Source organism: Gorilla gorilla, chromosome 8 (assembly GCF_029281585.2).
Source record: "Gorilla gorilla gorilla isolate KB3781 chromosome 8, NHGRI_mGorGor1-v2.1_pri, whole genome shotgun sequence".
Taxonomy (NCBI): domain Eukaryota; kingdom Metazoa; phylum Chordata; class Mammalia; order Primates; family Hominidae; genus Gorilla; species Gorilla gorilla.
The window spans coordinates 14,751,084-14,777,613 of record NC_073232.2 but is presented as its reverse complement, the minus strand read 5'-3'; the positions used below and the strand labels follow the sequence as shown (position 1 = coordinate 14,777,613).

Sequence of the window (26,530 nt, the reverse complement as noted above, 5' to 3'; positions counted from 1 at the left end):
GAAAAGTTGTATTTCTCCAAAGTATCAAGAGGAACTGGGGCCTGGCGTGGTGGCTCACACCAGTAACCACAGCACTTACGGAGGTTGTGGTGGGCAGATTGCTTGAGCCCAGGAGTTCGAGACTAGTCTGGGCAACAAGGTGACACTCCATCTCTACCAAAAATACAAAAATTAGCTGAGCATGGTGGGCACATGCCTGTACTCCTAGCTACTCAGGAGGCTGCGGAGGGAGAATCACTTCAGCCCGGGAGGCTGAGGCTGCACACAGCTATGGTTGTGCCACTGCACTCTGGCCTGGGCAACAGAGTGAGACCCTGTCTTAAAAAAGAAAAAAGGAAACTAGTACCAATATCATCATATTCAGTCCTTGTTGATCTAGGGCTCAACTTCCAAGTCCCCTATTCATTTGTCAAATATTTACTCATCCTCTACTAGTTGCTCAGCCCTTTACTGGGTGTCCAGGCTTCATATCCCTGCCCCTATGGAGTTTACATCCAATATGAAAAGCAAAGAACAAGTGAAGAAAATAATTACCCCCTCTAATAAGAGCAGTGAGAAACAAACAGGGTACTGATAGAGAATGATGGTTGAGGGGAAAGCTGAGACCTAAGGAAGTGGAAAAAGTTAGCTGTATGAAGAAGTGCAGGGGGAAGTGAGGGGTGGTAGCCATGGAACCAAGAGTACAAAGGCCCTCGGGTGGTTGAAAGCTTGATCAGATTCTAGGAACCGAAACACATGCATGTTTGGGGTTTAATGATCAAGGAGCCAAGGAGCACTGCAAAATAGAGTTGGAGAGACATACAGAGGCTAGATTAAGGTATTAGGTCATATTTAAGGATTTACAATGTATCCCTTTTTTTTTTTTTTTTTTTTTTGAGATGGAGTCTTGCTCTGTCTCCCGGGCTGGAGTGCAGTGGCGCCGTCTTGGCTCACTGCAACCTCCGCCTCCCAGGTTCCAGCAATTCTGCTGCCTCAGCCTCCTGAGTAGCTGGAATTACAGATGTGCACCACCACACCAGGCTAATTTTTGTATTTTTAGTAGAGACGGGGTTTCACCATGTTGGTCAGGCTGGTCTCGAACTCCTGACCTCGTGATCTGCCTCAGCCTCCCAAAGCGCTGGGATTACAGGCGTTAGCCACCATGCCTGGCTAGGATCTACAATGTATTCTAAGTACAAAAGATATACAGAAGCCTGAACATGATCTGATGCGTGTTTTTAGAAGATAATGGACAGAACAGATAGGAGAAGAGGAAAAAGAGAGGGAAAAAAACCTGTTGAGAAACTGCCACAGTGATGCAGGAGAGAAAAAGATGGTCTGGGCTGAGGTTCGCTCTCATTTTCTTTCCTTAGATTAAATCTCTCCTTTTCAAAGGGCAGATGGATGCTTAGTAAAAACAGATCAGCAAACAATTATTCCCATGTACCCAATGGATTCCTGCTTTGCATAAAGATTTGAAATATTTTATTTTATTTTTTTTTGAGACAGAGTCTGGCTCTGTCACTCAGGCTGGAGTGTAGTGGCGCGATCTTGGCTGACTGCAACCTCAGCCTCTCGGGTTCCAGTGATTCTCCCGCCTGTCTCCCGAGTAGCTGGGACCACAGGCATGTGCCACCACACCTGGCTAATTTTAAGATTTGAAATATTTTAAAGATTGATGGTGTCCTGGTTTGATCTTGGGTTTTGGCACCAAAAAATAAAATTAAAAATAAAGGTTGATGTTTACCACTCATCTTCACCAACCAACCTACTTCCCCTAAACCTAAGGTTTCACTCTAGCAGGAACTACCATCTGCGGCATGAGATCAACTCAACCAATTAGTGGCTTTCAAGCCTCTTCACCTTAAGCAGTATTTGTCATCTACAAGTTCCCTTGCAACTGGAATGGGTGGGGTGGAAGATCCAAGAAAAAGCACAGAATTTTCTTTTTTTGAGACAGGGTTTTGCTCTGTTGCCCAGGCTATAGTACAGTGGCATCATCATGGCTGACTGTAGCCTTGACCTTCTTGGGCTCAAGTGATCCTCCCAGCTCAGCCTCCTGAGTAGCCAGGACTGCAGGCTCATGCCACCATGCCCAGCTAACTTTTTTTTTTGAGACTGAGTCTCGCTTTGTCACCCAAGCTGGAGTGCAGTGGCACGATCTTGGCTCACTGCAACCTCTGCCTCCTGGGTTCAAGCAATTCTCTGCCTCAGACTCCTGAGTAGCTGGGATTACAGACGCCTGACACCACGCCCAGCTAATTTTTCTAGTTTTAGTAGAGACGGGGTTTCACCATCTTGGGACGGGTTGGTCTTGAACTCCTGACCTCGTGATTCACCCACCTCGGCCTCCCAAAGTGCTGGGATTACAAGCGTGAGCCACTGCGCCCAGCCTGCCGTTTTTTTTTTTTTTTTTCTTTTTTTTGAGACGGAGTCTCACTCTGTTGCCCAGGCGGGAGTGGAGTGGCGTGATCTCAGCTCACTTCAGCCTCCGTCTCCCGGGTTCAAGCGATTCCTCTGCCTCAGCTTCCCGGGTAGCTGGGACTACAGGCACGTGCCACCATGCCCGGCTAATTGTTGTATTTTTAGTAGAGATGGGGTTTCACCATATTGGCCAGGCTGGTCTCAAACTCCAAACTCCTGACCTTGTGATCTGCCTACCTCAGCCTCCCAAAGTGCTGGGATTACAGGCGTGAATCACCATGCCCGGCCTCCAGCTAATTTTTTTTATAGGGACGGTGTCTCTGTTACCTAGGCTCTACAGCACAGGCTGGTTTTGAACTCCTGGCCCCAAGTGATCCTCCCATCTCAGCCTCCCAAAGTGTTAGGATTACAGGCGTGAAGCATTGTGCCTGGCTCAGGTACAACATTTTAGATGCACTCAGTCCGTTAAGGCTCAGTACAGGTTTGATTGTTATTGTCCTTCTGTTGGGCCATAGGGCCTGTACTGTGAACTAAAACGAACTTCAGTGTTAAGTAAGGAAGGGATCCTTATTAGCCTTAAATTCAATTCCCTTATCTCAGTGTCTTCAAGTTTCTCACAACTCTGAGTATTGATAAAATAGTCTTCACCTAAAACATGGTTAACATAATTCAGTTGACATGCTTAAATTTCTCTTCAAGAGTCAGAGGCTGATGGCAATTGTGAAAAAAGCTCTTTATTGTTATTGCTAATTAAAAAAAAAAAAGGGTCAGTAGTCAGGTGTGGTGGCCTGTACCTCTTGTCCCTGCTACTCGGGAGACTGAGGTGGGAGGATGGCTTGAGCCCAGGAGATCAAGGCTGCAGTGAGGCATGATTACACCGCTGCACTCCAGTCTGGACGACAGGGTGAGATTGTCTCAGAAAAATAAAAAAAAAGGGGTATTTCATGTTGGTTCAAAAATATAGGTAGTATGACCCCCTGATGACTTGAAGACAGAGCAAGAGAAGGACCTTCTTTAGTCATCATTAGCTTAGCCAAAAGAAAAGTCAGTTACACTCACTGTTGCATAATCAGTTGTATGGTCAACTGTGCACTAATTCATTTGGTCACAAATATATACAATCAAATTAAGGTTGAATGTAAATTTAAACTTTACTTTTGCTTTCTTCTCCCCTCCCCCCCAGAAAGATCCATGGTCCAATATAACATATCTTCTTCAAGTATTTATGGGGTAAGAAACATTTTAAAAAGTTGTTACATTCTTTCCTCTATTTTAATGATTTAAATATGAGCAAGTTCGGTCTATCAAGGCAGGCTCTGAATAGCTACTATTGAGAAGTATTTGAGGAGTTCTTGAATGCCAAATCTTCATTGTCTGCTGACACAGCAGATTTATCACGTGCTGAAAGCACAGGTTTTCCAACTGTCAACGTCTTTACGAAATTCACCTGCTTAGGCTTTCGTGGGGTCGGCCTCTTGGAGCTGAGAACACAGCTTCTGCTTACACCTGTGTCCTCAATGAAGCTAGAGATTCCTAAGAGAATTCTAGAAAAAGAGGAGGGGGTAGAAGGCAAGCAACGAACAGTTTCTAAGCTTAAGACCTAAACCTTTGCGTACAAGGATCAGCTACCACGTTTACAGCGGCTTTAAGTTACAGCCCTCGGTAGGTGCAGATCGGCTTCCCAATGAAACCTGGCTTTCACTTTCAGCTCTGTTAAGGGTTACCTTTTCAAAAGAAGCCGCTTTTCCTCCTACCAATTTCCTAAAGCGCCCACCGATAACGCACCAAACAAGGAGGGCACAGAGCGGGAAAAAGGACACGTGTGATTTCCGAACTCTTCCCGGCGGGCTCCGGGCCCCGGCGAGCCCAGCCCTGCGGGAGGAACCAAGGCCGCCACCCCCGAGAGGCAGCCCGGCCCGCGTTCCTCGCCCACGTGGCCGCCGCACGCGCCCGCTCAAAGTCCAAGGGCGGCGATCCGGCTCTGGGACCTTGGACCGAGCGAGCTCCCGCCCCGACGGCGGGAGTCAGAACTGTGGTGGCCAGCAGTCCCCGCCCGTGGCTCCGTGCACCTCCACCCCGGCCCGCGCGCCGCCTCCCGAACCACCGTGGCAGAGGCCGCAACGGGAACCGGAAGCCAAAATGGCGACGCCCCGCCCTTTTCCTCTCGCGAGAGGCGGGGAAGAAAAAAAGTTGTGCGAGCGACGGGGACGTAACCAATTAGAGTGTCGGGAGCGCCTGATTGGCGGCCCTCCCGGCGCCTGCAGGCCCCGCCCCGGCTGCGGAGGCTCAGTCACAGCCCTCCCCTCCTCGCCGCCTCCCCTCCTCTCCCCGCCCAGTTCTTCTCTTCCCGTTTGAGGTGGCGGCCGGTCTCGCCTTGTCGCCAGCTTCATTTTCCTCTCTTTCTCTTCCCCTTTCCTTCGCGCCCGAGAGCGCCTCCCAGCCTCGTAGGGTGGTCACGGAGCCCCTGCACCTTTTCCTTGCTCGGGTCCTGCGTCCGCGCCTGCCCCGCCATGAATGAGGAGTACGACGTGATCGTGCTGGGCACCGGCCTGACGGTGGGCGCCAGGGCTGAGGGGCCGGGGCTGAGCAGCCGGGGCGGGCGCATCCCCGGCTCCTGCACGGCCCGCGGGTCGCAGCTCCTCGGGGGTCTCGTTCTGCCGTCAGCCGTAGTTTTCGGGACGGGAGTCGTGGCTAGGGGCGCGGGCGGGTTCGGGGGCGCCCCGCGTCCCGGGGCGAGCGGGCGGCTCCCAGTGTGAGGGGCAGGCGGGGAAATGGAGATGCGGGCCGCGAGGGTCGGGGCCGGGTAACGGCCGAGCCCGGCCTCTGCGCTTGCCCCCAGCGGAAGCGGAGGGGAGGGAGAAGGCCGCCCGGGCCGAGGTTCCCGCTCCCCGGTTTGGGCCGGTGACCTCTCCCGGTTGGAAACCAGCACCGGAGGCGGAGGGGACGGTGCAGGCCTCGCGGTTGCATTTCCTATTCCGCCTCGGCCGCTGCCTCGGGTCAGTCTGGCTGCCAAAGCCGAGTACGGGGTTTCCTGACAAGTCTTGGATAATCACTGCTTCGGAACTGCTAGGCTTGATTAACTTATATTTTTGGCGAAAACGCGGAAATTAGTCTTTTAATCCTTTCTCCCTCCTGCTAATAAGAAGTATTATTGAATCCTTTTAGCCACCCTCCCTTCTCACTTACTGAGCATCTGTAGAATTGGAATTGAGTTGTTTCAAAACTTGTCTATCAAATGCTTTCGCACCTGACCTTCGCCGCCTTTTCCTTTTGTTTGGTGGGTTCTCTGCCTCCTTTGTCTCTTCTGGACTGTTTTCCCCTAAGAATTGGGTTGGTGATGGATTGCTAAAAGCCAAGTTCTCTGTACTCCGAAGCTTTCTTCAGGGAGTTGGAAGATAATAACAACATGAAGAATGCATTGTAATATATGAATGCAAGGTGTACCTAATATCATGGTATATTGATTTTCCTGGTTATCTGTTTCTAAGGGAACTTTAGGTAATCTGTAGATAATGCAGGCAGGTTCTGTAGTTTGTACTTTTTCTATTCTTTTTTTTTTAAAAAAAATGACTGTTCATCTTGCAAAAGAATTCACTGGAGAAAACCATTTTAACAGTTTTTGGGGAAATTTGAAATTCTAACTTTGGGCTGCTTGATCATAATTAAGATGAATACTGATGTAAATCTTGTGTATCCTATGTACTCTGACTTCAGATTCCTGAGTCACTTAATGTAGACTTCCACTTCAAATTTTTTGAAATTTATTATAATCTCTCAGGATCAAACCAATTTTTTTTTTTTTTTTTTAACAGGTAACATCCCAAAATAACACTTTTAGATGTCTCTAGGCAAGAGGAAACCTTCGAACTTTTATTTGGCTAATTTTTTAGGAAAGGTTTGTGAAGAATTAGAATGGTGTTTTTCTGGTCTGTCATTTTTCTGTTTATAGTTATATGCAATTATTAGAGAATATTCATTCTGAATACTTCGTTATGTTTGACCAATCCAGGAATAATCCTGTGTCTGTCTTTGAAAAGCTGGAAGACTGTTGGATGCCTAAATGAATAGGCCCTACCCACTGCAGGTTTTGTGCTTTTTTTTTTTTTTTTTAAGTGCCTAATTGGGATTCCAAGCTGAGCTTAGTAGTTTGTGGTGGATTTTGCCTGTTGGAATGGGTAGTGTTGCTGCCAGCGTGTTTTAAGAGCCGGTTAGTTCCACGGTTTTTCTATGGTTGTTGCTGGTCTTTCAGATTTGCTCACAATTGAGGTCAGTTAAGCATGCACGAGTGAGTGCAAATCCACCATCATGCAGGCTTCCACAAGCCTCGTTCACATCACTTTGTATCAAAGATGGTGAAAGTCTTTTTATATAACAAGTTATGATAATGAACTTTGTTTAAATTTTCATTCGGATTGTGAACTCTTTGATGAATGGTAGATGCATACTTAACTAGAAATCAGACCTGTTTCTGCTGTCATTTTGTAGCTGTGATGACTTTAATCTCTGTGAGCCTTCCTAAGTTTTCTGAGATGTTCTTTGATAATTATATCAATTCAGGACAATCACATTATTACCATCATTGATAGGAGTAGTGATGACAGGATGATTTTGATAATGAGAAATCATATATCCTTATTTTTAGTGTTACCAGGAATTAGATGATTAAAAATTAGAAGAAGAGAAAACCAAAATTAGCACTCAGAATTAACTTTTGAATGTCTGGAGTTAATTAATTTTCTTAAAATTTACTTTATATTTAGTGCCTGAGACTTAAGAACCTAAAAAAAGGCAAGTACTTTCAGTGTTAGGAACTTGTTACTTTTAAAGAAGTGTAAGGAAGTGCTGGAGTTGCTGTGTTGCTTAGTGCTGCCATTGTTTGTATGAGTTGTTAAGTCTAAGCTCATAATCACAAATATTGATAGTTATATTAATCAAGAAGATACAAAACGATTTGGTATAAAGGAGTAAAATCTTCATTCTGTGTGTAAAAGAAATGGAATATTCCACACAATTTTCTAAGGAACTAAAGGTTATCTCTAAAGAGCACAGCTTTTGGATAATGCCTTTCTAAATGCTGTCACAACTTCTTTAACAAACTAAGAAACATAATTTACTTGATAACCAAGCTTTCATATAGTGAAGATTAATTATTGTGTTATGCTGTAACATGGTGAAGCCATGAAGACCCCGCCAGCTTTGTAGGAACTTTTGCCCCCTTTACTCTCAGGCTGCTATGCTTTTTGAGCTCTTCAGTTTACTCTTCATATTTTTTCCCTCTATCTTACTTTACTGTTAGGCTGGCAACATTTACTTTTCTCTGCTTTCAGCATGTGTAGGCAGCCTCTCACCACATAATTTGCACATAGTTCACTATGGACTTGGAAATAAATTCACGAGTCTTGTTAGACATAGTAGATTAAAAAAATAAGAGTAACTAGTTCCACAGCTGTTTGTGCTTCCCAGAGGTTTATTTCTTCCCATTTTTTGTTCTACACAGTAAGGATTTATGAATAGAAATATATACTTTAGTGATGTATACCAGATGATTCTCAGCATCATATGTTTAAAAACTTGCTTTACATCCCAGATACTTTTCCTCATTTCTCTTTATCAGAATTTTGTGATTTCAGATTCAGAGAAGGTTTTATACTTGATTTTAAAATTCTGAACTAAAATTCAGATTGCCTCTTGGATTTGCTTAATCTTTGATTTGCTCTTTGAGAGTTCTTGCTTATAGCTGTGTTAGAGTTCTGTAGACAAAGGACTTTCTGTTCACTACAGTAGTGAGCATAGGATCAATATTTGCAAATGCTGTTAGACTTGGGAGCTGTGTTGTAGGCAGTTTAAACCAGCGTTAAGCATCCTGGCCAAAAGAAAATACAAGTGAAATTAGACGTATTTTAGCATGTAGAGATGACAATAGTGTGACCTTGGGTTTTAAAGACCACTGGTAGATGTTCACACGCGTGATACACTGCAGTTACCTCTGTCTTCCCTCCCATGGTACCTGATTGGAGACTCTTACTGGAGTAATAGTTTCAGTTTCAGTTATTTAAACCCAGTGACTATTGTGATCAGTTATGGGCAGTAAAAAGGTAAACACAGAACCTGTCTATAAGTAGCTTGTTCTCGTGTTGGAGAGTAACTAATAAGAATTAGTATGAGAAAGCATTAAGTCCCCTAAGAGGTGCACTTATATGAGTTCAGTCAGGGAATCAGGAAAACCTTCGTAAAGAAGGAGATATTTAGCTGGCTTTAAAAAAATATTGGCAAGGTTTGAATGGAGGAATGATTTTTTTAGGCAGAGAGCAGTCAGTGTAAGTCAATGCTAAGTCAAGGATGTATGTAGGGAATGGGGAGTGGTTTGTTTTGCTTGAAACAGAAGCTTTGGAGAGATATTCTAGGCTAAGAAATGTGAAAATTATCTTCAAGGCAGTGAGAGAGGACTTTGAGCAGGAGAGTGATATAATTAGCCACATTTCAAGAGAAGGTATCTTTTGACAGTTTTTTTTTTTTTTTTTTTTTTTTTTTGAGATGGAGTCTCGCTCTGTTGCCCAGGCTGGAGTGCAGTGATGTGATCTCGGCTCACCGCAACCTCTGCTTCCCAGGTTCAAGCAGTTCTCTTGTCTCAGCCTCCCGGGTAGCTGGGATTACAGGTGCCTGCCACCATGCCCAGCTAATATTTGTATTTTTAGTAGAGATGGGGTTTCACCATATTGATCAGGCTGGTCTCGAACTCCTGACCTCAGGTGATCCACCTGCCTAGGCCTCCCAAAGTGCTGGGATTATAGGCATGAGCCACCGCGCCTGGCTGACAGTTTTTAATGAGATGCATTAGAGGGGCAGAGTCATTTAAAAGAAACATTCTTCATAAAACAGCCATTTTTATTAAGTTGCTGTAAGATATATGCCATTGAAATGAACTGATTTAAAATTTTTCTGGTTAATTTCTCATGTTTCTAGGTAAGTAGTTTTGAAAAGGCACTTTAATATTAGTTATTAGATACTTTGTACTCCTGATCACATTTGTGTGTGTGTGTGTGTGTGTGTGTGTATTTGTAGGTTTTTTTTTTTTTTTTTAGTAACAACAATACTTTTTATTTCTGAGACAGAGCTCTCTGTTACCCAGGCTGGAGTGCGGTGGTTCAATCTCAGCTCACTACAACCTCTGCCTCCCCGGTTCAAGTAATTCTCCTGCCTCAGGCTCCCAAGTGGTTGGAATTACAGGTGCTCACCACCACGCCCGGCTAATTTTTTTTGTATGTTTAGTAGCGATGGGGTTTCACCATGTTGGCCAGGCTGGTTTTGAACTCCTGACCTCAGGTGATCTGCTTGCCTCAGCCTCCCAAAGTGCTGGGATTACAGGCGAGAGCCACCGCACCCAGCCCATAACAGAACTTTAAAATGCAGTAGGATTTGATAGGGTGTAGAGGATTTTTTGTTTGTTTGTTTTTGAGACAGGGTCTCAGTCTCTCACCCAGGCTGGAGTGCAGTTGTGTGATCACAGCTCACTGTAGCCTCAACCTTCCAGGCTCAAACGATCCTCCCACTTCAGCTTCCCAAGTTAGCTGGAACTACAGGAGGCATGTAGTTTGGGTATTTTTTGTAGAAATGGGGTTTTGCCATGTTGTCCAGGCTGGTCTCAAACTCCTGGGCTCAAGCAGTTCTCCTGCCTCGTCCTCCCAAAGTGTTAGGATTACAGGCATGAGCCACCTTGCCCAGCCAGGGTATAGAGTTTAGTTTGTCACTAGGAAGGTATATCAAAATATTAATAAATTTTGGCTCTATTCCCTTCCAAGTCTAAATTGCTCTGTAATTGGGGTTGGGGAGTGGGCATTAATTTTTCAGCATACTATTGTTACTGGCCGTGGAAACACCATGTAGGTGTAACAATTCATATATAGAAATTTCATTCAGCCTCTTGAGGTGCTTTGTCTAATATGTTTGGGTGTTGTCCAGATGAGTTATTCTGTTTTTGATGATTGCAACTCTGGTGGTATGTGTAGGGTGCTGAAGGAAGAGAATGTCAGTATCGCTGATGGTTCTGTCCCCCAGCCCCACATCCACATATCTACACATACTAGCACTTTGGTGCAATTAAATATTAAAAACCATTTTGGTTGGTTACTTCTTTTTATGTAGGAAAACGTCAAGTGCCAGGTGGGTGGCAGATGCTAGTGTCATACAGAACTTGGATTCTGAAGATGGTTTTATACTCTTAGTGATTTTGGATGTGAATATGTATTCTTATCCTGCTTAGGTCATTTGTAGGTGAGTTTGAAGTTACAGTGGGTACTCTTACCTGTTATATTTACAACTCATGTTGGTGAATATTCATTCACATACAAGTTTCCTGGTTAAAGTTACTTGATGTACATGATAGATGGACCAGCTTTTCTAGTGTGAAAAAGAGAAGCTTAGTTTTTATGGCTTTAATGTGCTTTGCTTGTGAATATTGTGTATTCATCAGATAGGTTATAGTAGAATTTGATTTTGAGCTGGTAATTTTGGAAAAATATTAAAATTTTAGGATCATTAATATATACTGTGTGCCCAGATATGACTGATAAATTGTATCAATGAATTAATGACTTCACCCATGTTTTAAAACAAAGTTTATTATATTTGTGCTATTATATATTCTTTTAGCAGTGTGGAAGCAGTCTTTTATAATAGTTGGGTATAGAGGAACCAGTGGGCCTGCAGATTTTTTATTACCTTTAGTTAGCTCTTGTCATATTTGCTCCAAGTGGTGCCTTTGAAGGTAGTTGCTGTCAGCTCTTTGGACTCGGCCACATCTTTAAATTACTGGGCCCTTTATTTTAGGCCTCAGTGCTTGCTTTACGGCCATAGTCCAGTGGGTCATGCTTAGTGTGAAAGGTTATATATAGAAGCTGTGCAACACTCCAGTTTGCTTGCTGAGATTTTGCTTTCAAAAGTTGAACCCTGCAGTCTACTTTTGTCAGCTGGGAATGTAACTGTTCTTCCTCTGCTGTGTCATAACTTATTTTTAAGATAGTAAATATTTTATTTTCATATGTGGAACTATATGTTGGTGCTGCTTTAGGTTGTTTTCTTCCCCCACCCCCCAAAAGTAAATTGTTTTAGTCAGTATTAGGGTTGATTTTTGTAGTTGTTAAAATTCCTTCATTTCCTTTTATGAAGACATAATGAAGAAAGTGAAAAGGCAGGCCACAGAATGGAAGAAGATAATTGCAGTACATGTAACTAATAAAGGATTTATATATAGTATATAAAGTACTTTTATAAAGCAGCGAGAAAAAGCCCATTTAAAAAATGGGGAAAAATTTGGAATAGGCACTTATCATAAGCCTTATCACTTAGCTTGATCATCAGTAAACGGTTTTTTTTTTTTTTTTTCGAAATTTTCTTTTGTAGAGATGGGGGTCTCACTGTGTTACCTGGGCTGGTGTTGAACTCTTGGGCTTAAGCGATTCTCCCACCTTGGCCTCCCAAAGGGCTGAGATTATAGGCATGAGCCACCATGCCCGGTCCCTAATCATTAATCAACTATTTAAAAAGTGTTCAACCTTATTTGTCCTCAGGAAATGCAAATTAAATCACTTCTTAACTAGAATGGCTAAAATTAAAAAGGCAACAGTGTAAGTGGTCAAGGATTTGAAACAGGGGGGACTCACTGCGGACAAAAGTGTAAATTGGTACAACCGTTTTTGGAAAGCTGTTTGGTAATATCTGTTGAAGTTGAATGTATTTATATTCTTCTTGATATATAACAGAAATGCACACTTAGAAGACACATGCGAGAATGTTGATAGAGCATTATTTGTAATAGTGAAAAACTGGAAACTATCCAAATATCCACCAGGAATAAAATGGAGAAGTAAATTGTGGTATAGTCATTCAGTGGAATCATCTACAGCTGTGTTACCCAAAGTGTGCTGCATAGATCAGCTGCATCTGCAACACCTGAGAATTTACCAGAAATGTGGAAGTTTAGGCCCCAACTCGGATATTACACAGAATCAGAATCTACAGTTTAACAGGATCTCCAGGTTATTCTTATATATAATAAAATTTGCAAACACAGCTTTAGTAATTCTTGAAATTGGTCCTGGACCAGCATCATCAGTATCACCTCATCAGCATCAGTGGTGGCTGACACCTGTAATCCCAGCAATTTGGGAGGACAAGGCAGGAGGATTGCTTGAGCAAACCTTGCTTTGCAAGGCCAAGGCTGGGCAACATAGTGATATCCTGTTGCTACAAAAAATTAAAAAATTTGGCAGGCGTGGTGGCACATGTCTGTAGTCCCAGCTTCTCAGGAGGCTGAGGTTAGAGGATCTCTTGAGCCTGGAGGTTGAGGCTGCAGTGAGCCATGATCACACCACTGCACTCCAGGCTGGGCAACGGAGTGAGACCCTGTCTGCTCCCTGCCAACCTTTTTTTTTTTTTTTAAAAGAGCAAATTCTCAGATCCAACCTCAGACCTACTAACTCAGAAGCTTTGTAGATGGGGCCTAGCAGTCTGTGTTTTCAAGCCCTCCGGGTGATGTGGATACAACCTGAAGTTTGGAAATCTGGGTAGAATTTACATTTCTAACAAGTTGGCAGGTGATGCCAAGTCAGGAACCACACTGAGATGCCCTGCTTGCAGGGTTAGCCATACACTCTGAAAAGCTCCCGATAGTAGCCGGGCGCCATGGCTCACGCCTGTAATCACAGCACTTTGGGAGGCCGATGTGGGTGGATCATGAGGTCAGGAGTTTGAGACCAGCCTGTCCAAGATGGTGAAACCCCATCTGTACTAAAAATACAAAAATTAGCTGGGCGTGGTGGCGCACACCTGTAGTCCCAGCCACTTGGGAGGCTGAGGCAGGAGAATCGCTTGAACCCAGGAGGCAGAGGTTGTGGTGAGCTGAGATCGTGCCATTGCACTCCAGCCTGGGCAACAAGAGAGAAACTCTGTCTTTAAAAAAAAAAAAGCTCCAGATAGTAAATATTTTAGGTTACGTAGACTTTCTGGTCTCTGTCACAGCTGCCCAACTCTGCTGTGGTACTGGGAAAACAGCCATAAACAGTATGTACATGAACAGATATGGGTATTTACCAATAAAACTTCACAGAAATAGCCTTCAGGCTGGATTTGTCTCATCTCTGGGGACCTTTGCTCTATAGCAATGAGAATAAATAGACCACACACGAAACATGAAAGAATCTTAAAACATGTTGCATAATGTCAGACGCAGAAAGTTAATACACATGATTAGATTTTTAGAGTTCAGAAGCGGGCAGAACAAATCTTTGCTATTAGAAATTATGAGAGTGCTGGGGGATGGTGGTGGTTATGATTGGAATACGGCATGAGGGCCTTCTGGAGTGCTCAGAATGTTTTGTTTCTTCAGCTAAAGAAAGAATGATTCAGGCTGGGCGTAGTGGTTCATGCCTGTAATCCCAGCACTTTGGGAGGCCAAGGTGGGCAGATCACTTGAGGCCAGGAGTTCAAGACCAACCTGGCCAACATGGTGAAACCCCATCTCTACTAAAAATACAAAAATTAGCCAGGCGTGATGGTGCATGCCTGTAATCCCAGCTACTTAGGAGGCTGAGACAGGAGAATAGCTTGAACCTGGGAGGCGAAGGTTGCATTGAGCCAAGATCGCACCACTGCACTCCAGTCTGGGCGACAGGGTGAGACTCCTATCTCAATTAAAAAAAAAGAAAAAGAAAAAATGATTCACACTCCTATAGTGAAATTTGAACCTCATGGTAAATAATTTAAGACATTTAAAAAATACTAAATGAATAGATACATTATGGAAGAAAACTTGAAATTTGTGTGAATTTTAAAAATACGGGTTTCAAAGTCAAATAGACTTGTAGAGAATAAGATTGTTCTTTGACATCTAGGGTCCTTTGGATAAATTTGAGAAATATTAAAGATTTATAAAGATACGTGGAATTTCCTTTGTCTCTTTAAGAAATAAAGCACTGATCACCAAAACCCTTTTTGAGTGATTATATGCCCCATCTCTGTGTTTCTTCACATTAATTGTATTATTTTTTTCCCTCTTCTTAATTTGGTTTGTCGTAGTGTATTCATGCTTGCTTTATCTTTTTCCTGAGAGTGGTCATTTATACTTTTCGGTTGATGGTCAATTTATTGGTGGTTGTCCTATATGCTTTGCTTAGGGCTCTAGTTTTCAAACTTTTTAGTCTCAGGATCTGTTCACGTGCTAAAAAATTCAGGACCTTGAGCTTTTGTTTATAAAGGTTGTAGCTATTGATATTTATCGTATTAGAAATGGAGGAACAAATAAATCACTGACAAATAATAAACCGATTACATGTTAACATGTATAACAATTTTAACTGTATATGTACTTTTTTGTTATTGAGATAGGATCTCACTTTGTCACCCAGGCTGAAGTGCAGTGGCCTTAACATGGCTCACTGCACCTTTGCCCTCATGGGTTCAAGTAATCCTCCCACCTCTCAGCCTCTTGAGTAGCAGGGACTACAGGTGCTCACCACCACACCCAGCTAATTTTTGTATTTTTTGCAGAGATAGGGTTTTGCCCTGTTGCCCAGACTGGTCTCCATCCAACTCCTGGGCTTTAGCCATCTGACTGAGTATATTTTCTAAAACAAAATTGTGAGAAGACTATCAATATTTCACGTTTTCTGCAAATCCTTTAATGTTTGGCTTAATAAAACTGAATTCACATACATGCTTCTGTGTTCAGTTCTGTTGCGATATATTGTCTAGGCTGAAGTATATGAAAACAGGTCTCACACAGACATGTAATTGGAAAAGGGGGGAGTAATTAAATATAGCCTTTCAGGTTATTGTAGATATTCTTTGGTTTACACAAAAGCACAAGTGGTAGGTTTTAAGAGATTGCAGTATGAAATCTGAAGCCACATTAATGAATGTTTTATATTCTGATACATTAACACCCACTGATCTAGCTTGCACTTTAAATTCCTCTTTTTTCCTCCTGTGTGATTTTGTAATTTCATTCACCCGTTATTTGGAAAACAAGGTTTACTCTGAGTAAAGCGGATCTTAATGTTGACACTTTTCATTTTACATTATCAAAAAATCATATTTGTTAGTATTGTCACTGATAATGTTAGAAAAGTTCTGCATGTATTGGGGAACCTGACGTGTGCCCATGGTGGTAGTTCTAAGTTTTCCATAATTCCTTTTTTTTTTTTTTTTTTGAGATGGAGTCTTGCTCTGACACCAGGCTGGAGTGCAGTGGCGCGATCTCGGCTCACTGCAGCCTCCAACTCCCTGGTTCAAGCGATTCTCCTGCCTCAGCCTCCCGAGTAGCTGGGATTACAGGCGTGCGCCACCACGCCCAGCTAAGTTTTGTATTTTTAGTAGAGATGGGGTTTCACCATGTTGGCCAGGATGGTCTCAATCTCCTGACCTTGTGATCCACCCGCCTTGGCCTCTCAAAGTGCTGGGATTACAGGTGTGAGCAGATGTGCCCGGCCAAGTTTTCGGTAATTCTAATTTTCATTTAAAATTTGACTTATTGGCAGCACGTGTCAGTTATTTTCCTTTAGGTTTTCTTTGAGAAAATGTCAGATACCTAAATCTGAATAATCATAGTTTGTTGGTCAGTTCTTTCAAATAAAAATGATTATTCATAAAAAAAAGCGGCTAGTTCAGCTTACAGATCAGTGACACAGGTTTTCCCTGAGCTAAAGTGCTGTCTGTATTCTTCCCATTTTTTCACACACAATGTTTAAAAGATGACTATTGAAGGGTATATGTTTAATAAAGTTAATTTTTTTTGCTACTCAGTCTTGCTCTGTCACCCAGGCTGGAGTGCAGTGGCGTGGTCTCAGCCTACAGCAGCCTCTGCCTCCTAGGTTCAAGCAGTTCTGCCTCAGCCTCCTGAGTTGCTGGAATTACAGGCATGCACCACCATGCCCTGCTAATTTTTGTGTATTTAGTAGAGACAGGGTTTCACCATGTTGCCCAGGTTGGTCTGAAATTCCTGGGCTCAAGCATTACATCCACCTCGGCCTCCCGAAGTGCTGAGATTGCAGGTGTGAGCCACCATGCCTGGCCAATAAAGTTACTTTTTAATGCTTTTATCAAGGACATCCTTTTTTTTTTTTTTTTTGTTCTTGAGATGGAGTTTAGCTCTTGTTACCCAGACTGGAGTGCAGTGGTGTGATCTTGGTTCACCACAACCTCTGCCTCCCAGGTTCAAGCAATTCACCTGCCTTGGCCTCTTGAATAGCTAGGATTACAGGCATGTGCCACCATGCCCGGCTGATTTTGTATTTTTACTAGAGATGGGGTTTCTCCATGTTGGTCAGGCTGGTCTTGCTCTCCTGACGTCAGGTGATCCACCTCCCCAGGCTTCCCAAAGTGCTGGGATTACAGGCGTGAGCCACTGTGCCCACCCCATCAAGGACATCCTTAAATGAATGCCTGGAGTTGAAGAATGTGATGATGACTAGTATAGTTTAGAGCCCTGTCTTAATTTGTTTTATCCACCATTGATTTTACATCATCAGTGGAAGTGTCAACACTGAAAAGGTGACTAGGCTGGGCACGATGGCTTACGCCTGTAATCCCAGCACTTTGGGAGGCTGAGGCGGGAGTATCACCTGAGGTCAGGAGTTCAAGACCAGCCTGGCCAACATGGTGAAACCCTGTCTCTGCTAAAAATACAAAAAATTAGCCGGGTGTGGTGGCGGGCACCTGTAATCCCACCTACTCAAGAGGCTGAGGCAGGAGAACTGCTTGAATCCTGGAGGCGGAGGTTGCAGTGAACTGAGATTGTGCCATTGCACTCCTGCCTGGGCAAGAAGAGTTAAACTCTATCTCAAAAAATAAAAAAATTAAAAGGTGACTAATGTCTTAGTGTTATTATGAAACAGTTTTAATCTTCGGATGCACAGGGGCCCACAGACCACACCTGGACCCCTGGTTTCTTAAGGGCTTTCTTCATAAATTATGTCATGTTGCATGAATATAAGTGTAATTACTAAGAGAATGTGTAATGGCAGGCTTGAAAAAAATGATCTGTTTTAAATATGCTGTAGAACTTTCTTTTCAAGGTACTATGCTTTTTCTATAGGAATGTATCCTGTCAGGTATAATGTCAGTGAATGGCAAGAAAGTTCTTCATATGGATCGAAACCCTTACTATGGAGGAGAGAGTGCATCTATAACACCATTGGAAGATGTAAGTGTTAGTCAAATTTCATACGCCTTTCACACTTTGTGAGTATTTCACTTGTGAATCTCTACCTTATTCCTTAGAGATGGTCTTAATTTTGTTTTGTTAAATGGAATATCTGGAGCACTGTTTTTCAGGAGCTTCTGGTTTGAAGCTCATAGAAATTTACATTTTGACTTTTGTTGCTATGTGGAGCAGTTGTCTCTTAGCGTTAACAGAGTATAGTCTAGGAAGGGAGGGTAGAGGATCATCTGATGTGCCAGCGCAAGTCCAGTGCTTTCCTCATGGCTTTATTTATTTTCTCAGTCCCTCAAAGATTTTTTTTTTAATCTCCATTTAACATAGTCTCTGTGGGGTTAAAGTCTGAGATGGGTTGTAAACCCAAGTTACATGACTGCAAAGCTTAGTTCCTTTTGCTATACTGCCTTGTTTCCTACTTTTTTTGAATGTGGACACAGCATTTCCACAGTGTGTTTTAATATATTGATTGTTTTTCTGCGTGAGGTTTGTTGAACACCTACATATATGGATATGATGTGTACTGTGTTTTATGGGAGATAGATATCATCAATGACTTTAATCAGTGACTTATTAGACAATACTTACCAAAAAGGATTTTTTTCTATATTCAGTAATACCGAAAAGTTTAAAGAATAATATGATGTATATAAAAATCTTCCATCAGAGTTCAGCAGTTAAAGTTTGCTGTATTTTTTTCATGTCTCTTTTTTTGTTACTGGTTTTGATCCATTGAAAGTGATAAGACATCATGAGGCTTGAGCAAAATATTTCAGCATTCATCTGCTAAGAATAACATTCTCCTGCATAAGCATAATACCATTATATCATATCCAGAACCATATTCAAATTTCCCAGTGATCCCAGTAATCTCTTATGTAGCTGTTTGTATTTGGTATAATTTTCTCTTTATTCTCTTATTTATTTATTTTTCTGGAGACAGAATCTTGCTCTGCCGCCCAGGCTGGAGTGCAGTGGCACAGTCTCGGCTCCCTATGGCTTCCACCTTCTGGGTTCAGGTGATTCTTCTGCCTCAGCCTCCCAAGTAGCTGGGATTAAAGGCATGCACCACCATGCCTGGCTAATTTTTGTGTTTTTAGTAGAGACGGGGTTCCACCGTGATGGCCAGGCTGGTCTGGAACCCCTGACCTCATGTGATCTGTCTGCCTTGACCTCCCAAACTGCTGGGATTACAGGCATGAGCCACCATGCCCGAGCGCTTTGTTCTTTGTTGTTGTTGTTTGTTTTTAAGAGACAGGGTCTTGCCCTGTTGCCCAGGCTGAAGTGCAGCAGTGCGATCGTAGCTTGCTGTAGCCTTGAACTCCTGGGCTCAAGCGATCCTCCTGTATCAGCCTCCTAAGTAGCGGGGCTAAAGATACATACCACCTGCCTGGCTTATTTTATTTTTTGTAGAGATGGGGTCTCTCTGTGTTGCCCAGGCTGGTCTCAAACTCCTGGCCTCAAGTGATCCTCCTACCTTGGTTTCCCAAAGTGTTGGGATTATAGGTGAGAGCCACCATGCCTGGGCACCTCCTTATTTTCTTAATCTACAAATCTCCTCACAATTTTTTTCTTTTCTTAATTTTGTTTTATTTTATTTTTATTTTTATTTTTTTGAGACAGTCTTGCTCTGTTGTCCAAGCTGGAGTGTAGTGGTGCAGTCTCGGCTCACTGCAACCTCCATCTCTTGGGTTCAAGTGATTTTCATGCCTCAGCCTTCTGAGTAGCTGGGATTACAGGTGTGGACCACCATGCCTGGCTAATTTTTTGTATTTTTAGTAGAGATGGGGATTTCTTCTTGTTGGCCATGCTGGTCTCAAACTCCTCAAGTGATCTGCCTGCCTTGGCCTTCCAAAGTGCTGTGATTACAGGTGTGAGCCTCTGTGCCTGGCCTAGTATATTTCTTAGCTGATCTTCAATACAATGAGTAAGATTTCTTTTCTTTTTTTTCTCCCCAGATGTATTGAGGGAGTCATGAATTTTTTCCTTTTTTTTTTTTGAGATGGAGTCTTTCTCTGTCACCCAGGCTGCAGTGCAGTGGCACGATCTTAGCTCACTGCAACCTCCACGTCCTAGGCTCAAACGATTCTCGTGCCTCAGCCTCCCGAGTAGCTGGAATTACAGGTGTACATCATCACGTCTGGCTAATTTTTTGTATTTCTGGTAGAGGTGGGGTTTCACCATGTTGATCAGGCTGGTCTCGAACTCCTGGTCTCAGGTGATCTGCCTGCCTTGGCCTCACAAAGTGCTGGAATTACAGGCATGAGCCACCGCACCCAGCCAGAATTTTTATTGAATAAATACTTACTAATTTTGCTTATTCTGTTCCACCTTAGCATTAGGATTCATGTGACTCCTACTGTAGGCTCAAGTGACTGTTCTCTAGCTTTATAAGCTTTTTGAAATCTGAGCTTCATTTCAATTCATGTGAATTATAAATTAATTTGAGTATTCTTACCACAAAACATCATAAAAGAACAAAAGGACAATTTTGGAGGTGATGGATATGATTGGTACCTTATGGTGATGTTATGGGTGTACCTTGTGTCTAGACTCACCAAAATGTATGCAGGAAGTAGGCAGTTCTTTATGTATCAGTTATACCTCAGTAAAGCTCAAAAATTATAAATGAACTAGAACTAATTTTAATTATCTTTTCTGATTAGGAAGAATCTCAGGTTTATTTTGAATTCCTTACATAATACAAAAGCAAAATTAAGCCTTTGATAGCTTTTGATTTGGAGAGAATGAATTTAGATGATTGCTGTTTGTCAGTGACACCCTAGTTCTGCATATACAGTCCGTATAGAGAACTGTACAGTGTCATTGACAAATAATCTTGTTTTACTTATTTATTTCTTGAGATGGAGTCTTGTTTTGTCACTCAGGCTGGAGTACAGTGGTGCCATCCCAGCTCACTGCAACCTCCACCTCCCAGATTCATGTGATTCTCCTGCCTCAGCCTCTCGAGTAGCTGGGCTTACAGGCACGCACCACACCCCGCTAATTTTTTTTTTTTTTTTTTTTTTTGAGATGGAGTCTCACTCTGTCACTAGGCTGGAGTGCAGTCGTGCTATCTCGGCTCACTGCAACCTCTGCCTCTCATGTTGAAACGATTCTCCTGCCTCAGCCTCCCGAGTAGCTGGGATTACAGGCGTCTGCCACCATACCTGGCTAATTTTTGTATTTTCAGTAGAGATGGGGTTTCACCATCTTGGCCTGGCTGGTCTTGTACTCCTGACCTCTTAATCCACCCGCCCCGGTCTCCCAAAGTGTTTGGGATTACAGGCATGAGCCACCGTGCTTGGCCAATTTTTGTATTTTTAGTAGAGACGGGGTTTCACTATGTTCGTCAGGCTGGTCTCAAACTCCTGACCTCAAGGGATCCACCCGCCTTATGGATTACAAAGTGCTGGGATTACAGGCATGAGCCATTGCGTCTGGCCTTGTTTTATATTCTTTCTTTTCTGCTAGTGAAAAACCTTACTTCTGCCATATTTGTTAATTTTAACATTTATGAGTTTAGTAATTAATTTACATATATATTGGACCTTGCTAAAAATTTTATCTGATAAAAGATGAAATGCCCTTATACTTTACTAGCATGGTGGTGTTTAGTTATACTAAAAGCACTTAATAAAAAATATGTACGTATTGTAATAAAAAATTAAATTTTGTTGACATTATGGCTATGTTTTTCCTTGCTTTTAGTTATACAAAAGATTTAAAATACCAGGATCACCACCCGAGTCAATGGGGAGAGGAAGAGACTGGAATGTTGACTTGATTCCCAAGTTCCTTATGGCTAATGGTAAAGAATTTCTAACTTAAATTTATGACAGTACTTTGATTGCAATTTTAATATCAAAACTAACTTTTGACAGAGTACTATTCTGGGTATGAGGAACTGGATTTTGTTGAATGAAACAGCATGGTGAGTAACATAGTCCATTAGATGTCTGGAGTCAATAAGTTAGGAAAGGAAGGAAGGGGTTGTGACTTACTAGTAATTGGTTCTCTAGAAACAAATGATGCTGTGGCATAATACATAACAAGATTGTAAGCCTTTGGCACAGACTTACCTGTTGATGCTTATGACAGTCTTAAATAACTGGGCCTTTTGAAACCGCATTATTTTAATGTTTTTCTAGTTTGTAGGGTTTTAAAATTTTCACATTTTTTTAATTTTAGAGGATCTAAGTTTTCTTTTTTTTTTTTTTTTTGAGACGGAGTCTCGCTCTGTCACCCAGGCTGGAGTGCAGTGGCATGATCTTGGCTCAATACAACCTCCGCCTTCTGGTTCAAGCAATTCTCCTGCCTCAGCCTCCCGAGTAGCTGGGATTACAGGTGCGTGCCACCACGCCCAGCTAATTTTTGTATTTTTAGTAGAGACGGGGTTTTACCGTGTTGGCCAGGCTGGTCTTGAACTCCTGACATCAAGTGATCTGCTCGCCTCAGCCTCCCAAGTACTGTGATTACAGGCTAAGTATTTTTTTAAATTGCTGTAATATTAGTACTTTTTTCTGAGATGACATTGAAGAACTAAATTTTTGGTTATAGGTCTGTTTGTGCACATGAAATAAAGCATCTGCTATCCTTTTTCCTTGTTTGAGTTTATATTCTATTGTTTGTTTTTATTAATTTTTTTTAGAGACAGGGGTTTCACTCTGTCACCCAGGCTGGAGTGTCGTGCTGCAATCATAGCTTACTGCAGCCTTGACTTGTAGGTTCAAGTGATCCTCTCACTTCAGTGTCCCACCACACCTGGGTGTTCCACCACACCTGGCTAATTTTTTTGTATTATGGTAGCGATGAGGTCTCACTGTGTTGTGTGGGTTGGTCTTGGACTCTTGGGCTCAAACAATCCTCCCTCCTTGGCCTCCCAAAGTGCTGGGATTACAGGTGTGAGCCACCTGTGCCTGGCCAATAATACTATAATTCCAAACCTCATATCTCTAATAAATTTTTCATTGCTTTTGCAAAAGCAAGTTGATAGAATTATTAACCTTTAAGTTGTAACATTAAAAAAACCTATGTATTCAACCTTGAGTAGGAAAAAAAGATAAAAAATAACAAAAACGTGTAATATGCAGTGCAATAAGTTTGCATTCTGGTTGTCCTATTTAAAATACAGCTTTGGAGGTTATTTTGGGCCAGGCACGGTGCCTCGTGCCTATAATCCCAGCACTTTGGGAGGCCAAGGTGGGTGGATTGTTTGAGCTTAGGAGTTTGAGACCAGCCTGGGCAACACAGCAAAACCCTGTCTCTACAAAACAATACAAAAAAAAATTAGCCAGGCATAGTGGTGCCAGGTACTCAGGAGCGTCAGGCTGGAAGCTTGCATGAGCCCAGGAGGCTGAGGTTGCAGTGAGCTCGTGATTGTGCCACTGCACTGTAGCCTGGGCAACAGAGGGAGAATGTGTCTCAAAAAAAAATGATTTTGTTGGAGTTATTGAACATCGTTAGAAAAAATTTTAGAAGCTGTTAGTATTAGTAAATGTTCTTTATAGTTTATAGACTTAAGTTATAGTTTGAATTATGTGACTTTTCTAGGTCAGCTGGTTAAGATGCTGCTTTATACAGAGGTAACTCGCTATCTGGATTTTAAAGTGACTGAAGGGAGCTTTGTCTATAAGGGTGGAAAAATCTACAAGGTTCCTTCCACTGAAGCAGAAGCCCTGGCATCTAGTAAGTAGTTTTATTTTCTCTAGTAACTAGTTTTATTTTCTCAGAATAATGAGATTTTATACTGGAAGAGAGTCTTAGAGAGGACCCAGTCAACAAATACTTATTGAATGTCTATCATGTGCCAGACACTGTTCTAGGCAGTTGGGAACACATCAGTGAACAAAATGTTCAAAAATTCCTACCCATTTGAAGCTTAGAGTTTAAATGATCATCTGTAGATCATGTACCTTGTGGCTGGTGGATCTGAGCTTATCTAGGGTTAATAGTGTTCTTTTCACAGTAATTCGTAATAGCTATGCTTTCTGTTGAGTATTTCCTGTGCCTAAAGGCTCTGTACTGAACACTCCATATCGTTTTCTTATTTGACTTCTGAAACATCTCTATGACATAGGGTTTCCATTTTATAGGTGATGAAACTCAGGCCTAAAATTGCATAGGTAATAAGTAGCTGGGATAAGTAGCTGGGTTGGAAGTGAAATGCTGGTAGTGTGGCTCCAGAGCCCCAGTGCTTAATCATGTTACTAAGCTTACCCTACGCTATATTACCCAACGTGCCAACAGGAGAAGTACTCATTCTGATGATGCTCATCTTCTAATTGGTCTTGTTAGTAATTCCCAATATCTTTGATTTTAGGAACTCCTGGTGTGTTTTTTATATATATATATATTTTTTCTTTTAAAGACAGAGTCTCGCTCTGTCACCCAGGCTGGAGTGTGATGGCGCGATCTCAGAGGCTCACTGCAACCTCTACCTCCCAGGTTCAAGCGATTCTCCTGCCTCAGCCTCCTGAGTAGCTGGGACTATAGGCATGTACCAACACTCCCAGCTAATTTTTGTATTTTTAGTAGAGATGGTGTTTCACCATGTCGGCCAGGCTGGTCTTGAACTCCTGACCTCAGGTGTTTCACCTGCCTTGGCCTCGCAAAGTGCTGAGATTACAGGCATGAGCCACCGCGCCCAGCCTTGGAGTGATCTTATTCTCTGCCCAACATTATTTCCTCTGTTGCCTCACCAAAGAGTTCTGGTTAACATTTCCTATTTCAGTGTCTCTCTTAAATAGCAAACACTCCAGAAAAGACCTTTTTGTTCTTCAAGATGTTTTAGTCCTTGTATGGAGCAGTTTGGAGAAGGATAAATTTGTATAACTAAGGGTAGGTGAGGGCTCTAGGAACTTAGAAGAGGGAAAGTGCTCCTAAGTTCTCTCATAATTATTTTGGCATGAGCACTGAAAAGTTTTCTCATCTATAAACCTAATTTGAATTATTTTGGCAGTTTCCTCTATTACTTCTGATTAGGGGAGAAAATATTGGGTATAAAATATTAAAGACATAGCCAGAAAGTAAAAAATACTGCAAAGAATCAGGGCTAGGTTAGGATTGATAATTGGGGAAGGGAAGGAACAGTTTCTCATTCTGTTGGGGGTAGTTAGTAGTGTAATCATGGGTTCGAAATTATTTTAAATCTTTTAAATGACTATGAAAATTTAATCCAAATAAAGTATCTTCATAGAAGTAGGAGTTTGAGTTTGAATAGAATCCTTTTTAACAGTGGTGTGGTGTAGTGGCTCACGCTTGTGATCCCATTGCTTTGGGAGGCCGTGGTAGGAGGATTGATTTAGGCCAGGAGTTGAAGACCAGCCTGGGCAACATAGCAGGACCCTGTCTCTTCAGAAAATAAGAAAATTAGCCAGATGTGGTGGTACATTACTGTAGTCCCAGGTATTGTGGAGGCTGAGGCAGGAGGATCGCTTGAGTCCAGGAAATCAAAGCTGCAGTGAGCTGTGATTGCGTCACTGCACTCCAACCTGGGTGACAGAGGGGGACCCTGTCTCAAAATTTTTTTTAGATAAAAATAAGAAATAGAATTTTTTTTTTTGGACAAAGGTCGTGGGTTCTTTCTTTTACATTTTCTTTCTTGGAGCTCTTACTTATATTAAAGCTTCAGTTACCTCCTTCATCTAATAGAAATTATCTTTTGGCAGTTTTATTTTCTCTGATTTTTTCAGATATATAAAACATTTACAGAGCTTGAAAGTTAAAAGGTATATTTCGAGTCTTGGTCGCATTCTTACTTTTCTACTTCCATTCTTTCTGACCTGTTAGGTAATCATTTTCTGGCTTATCCTTCTTCTGTTTTTTTTTTTTTTTTTGAATAAGCGCATATGCTTCTGTATATATTTTTAAGGCTAAGTTTATTGAGGTATAATTTATGTACAGTAGAAATCACTTGTTTTAGTAAACACTTTTATGCATTTTGACCAAATCACTACCTTATCAGCATCTCCTTATATTAATGGAAAGGATTTTGAAATCTTGAGTTGCAGGCAAGAAAATTCTAGGCAGAATGAAGGAATGGGGTAAGGAAAGGTGGAGAGGTGGCAAAGTTCAAGAGATGGGTGGATAAGAACAAGTTGTTTTATAATTTTAATAAGAACTCAGTTTTTTGAGCACTTACATGCTAGGCATATATGTATTAAGTACTTCATGTGTATTATCTAACTTTACATAGTTCTTCACTGCAATCGTGTGAGATGCAGGTGCTATTACTATTTTTTATTTTACAGATGGGAAAGCTGAGGTATAAAAGGAAAGCACAAAGTAGTATAGCTAGTAACTGGTTTGGAGCCAGGTCTTTCTGACTTTAGAATCCCACACTCTTAACCACAAGAAATACTATATTCTTACGGTATATAAAGCTATTAATATATTGCTTTTTAGATATTTTAACAATGATTACATACCTTCTAATTCTTTTTTTTCCAAAGTAAATACTTGAGTCTCCTTAGTTGTTGCTCATATGATATGCTATCTAGATCTCTTGGCCACTCCTTGGAAATTCTCTAATTAGTCAAGATCCTATATATAATATGGCAGCCAGACCAGAGACAGTATCCCAGATGTTTTCTGCTCATTCAGTGTAAACAGGACTGTTTTTTTCTTTGTCCCCCAGGCTAGAGTGCGGTGGCACAATTTTGGCTCACTGCAACCTCTGTCTCCTGAGTTGAAGCAATTCTCCTGCCTCAGCCTCCTGAGTAGCTGGGATTACAGGCGCACGCCACCACACCCGGCTAATTTTTTTTTTTTTTCTTTTTTTTTTGAGACAGAGTTTCGCTCTTGTTGCCCAGGCTGGAGTGCAATGGTGTGCTCACTGCAACCTCCGCCTCCTGGGTTCAAGCAATTCTCCTGTCTCAGCCTCCCGAGTAGTTGGGATTACAGGCATGCACCACCACG

At 42.1% G+C, this 26,530-nt stretch overlaps 1 protein-coding gene across 3 annotated transcripts in view; it reads left to right on the top strand.

Annotated features, from left to right (window-relative positions):
• Nucleotides 1–4,394: 4,394 nt before the first annotated feature.
• The window catches only part of GDI2 (GDP dissociation inhibitor 2), a 48,482-nt gene continuing 26,346 nt past the window's right edge, over nucleotides 4,395–26,530 (top strand). Inside the window, exons 1-4 of one of the 3 annotated variants that reach the window (XM_004049020.5) lie at nucleotides 4,395–4,958; nucleotides 17,492–17,599; nucleotides 21,323–21,422; nucleotides 23,165–23,299. In XM_004049020.5, coding sequence (XP_004049068.1) covers nucleotides 4,914–4,958; nucleotides 17,492–17,599; nucleotides 21,323–21,422; nucleotides 23,165–23,299 — 388 coding nt within the window. In that variant the 5' untranslated portion in view covers nucleotides 4,395–4,913. Of the gene's footprint in view, nucleotides 4,959–5,209; nucleotides 5,400–17,491; nucleotides 17,600–21,322; nucleotides 21,423–23,164; nucleotides 23,300–26,530 lie in introns of those variants that run through there. The other 2 variants (XM_055353152.2, XM_055353153.2) reach the window with 2 other exon arrangements.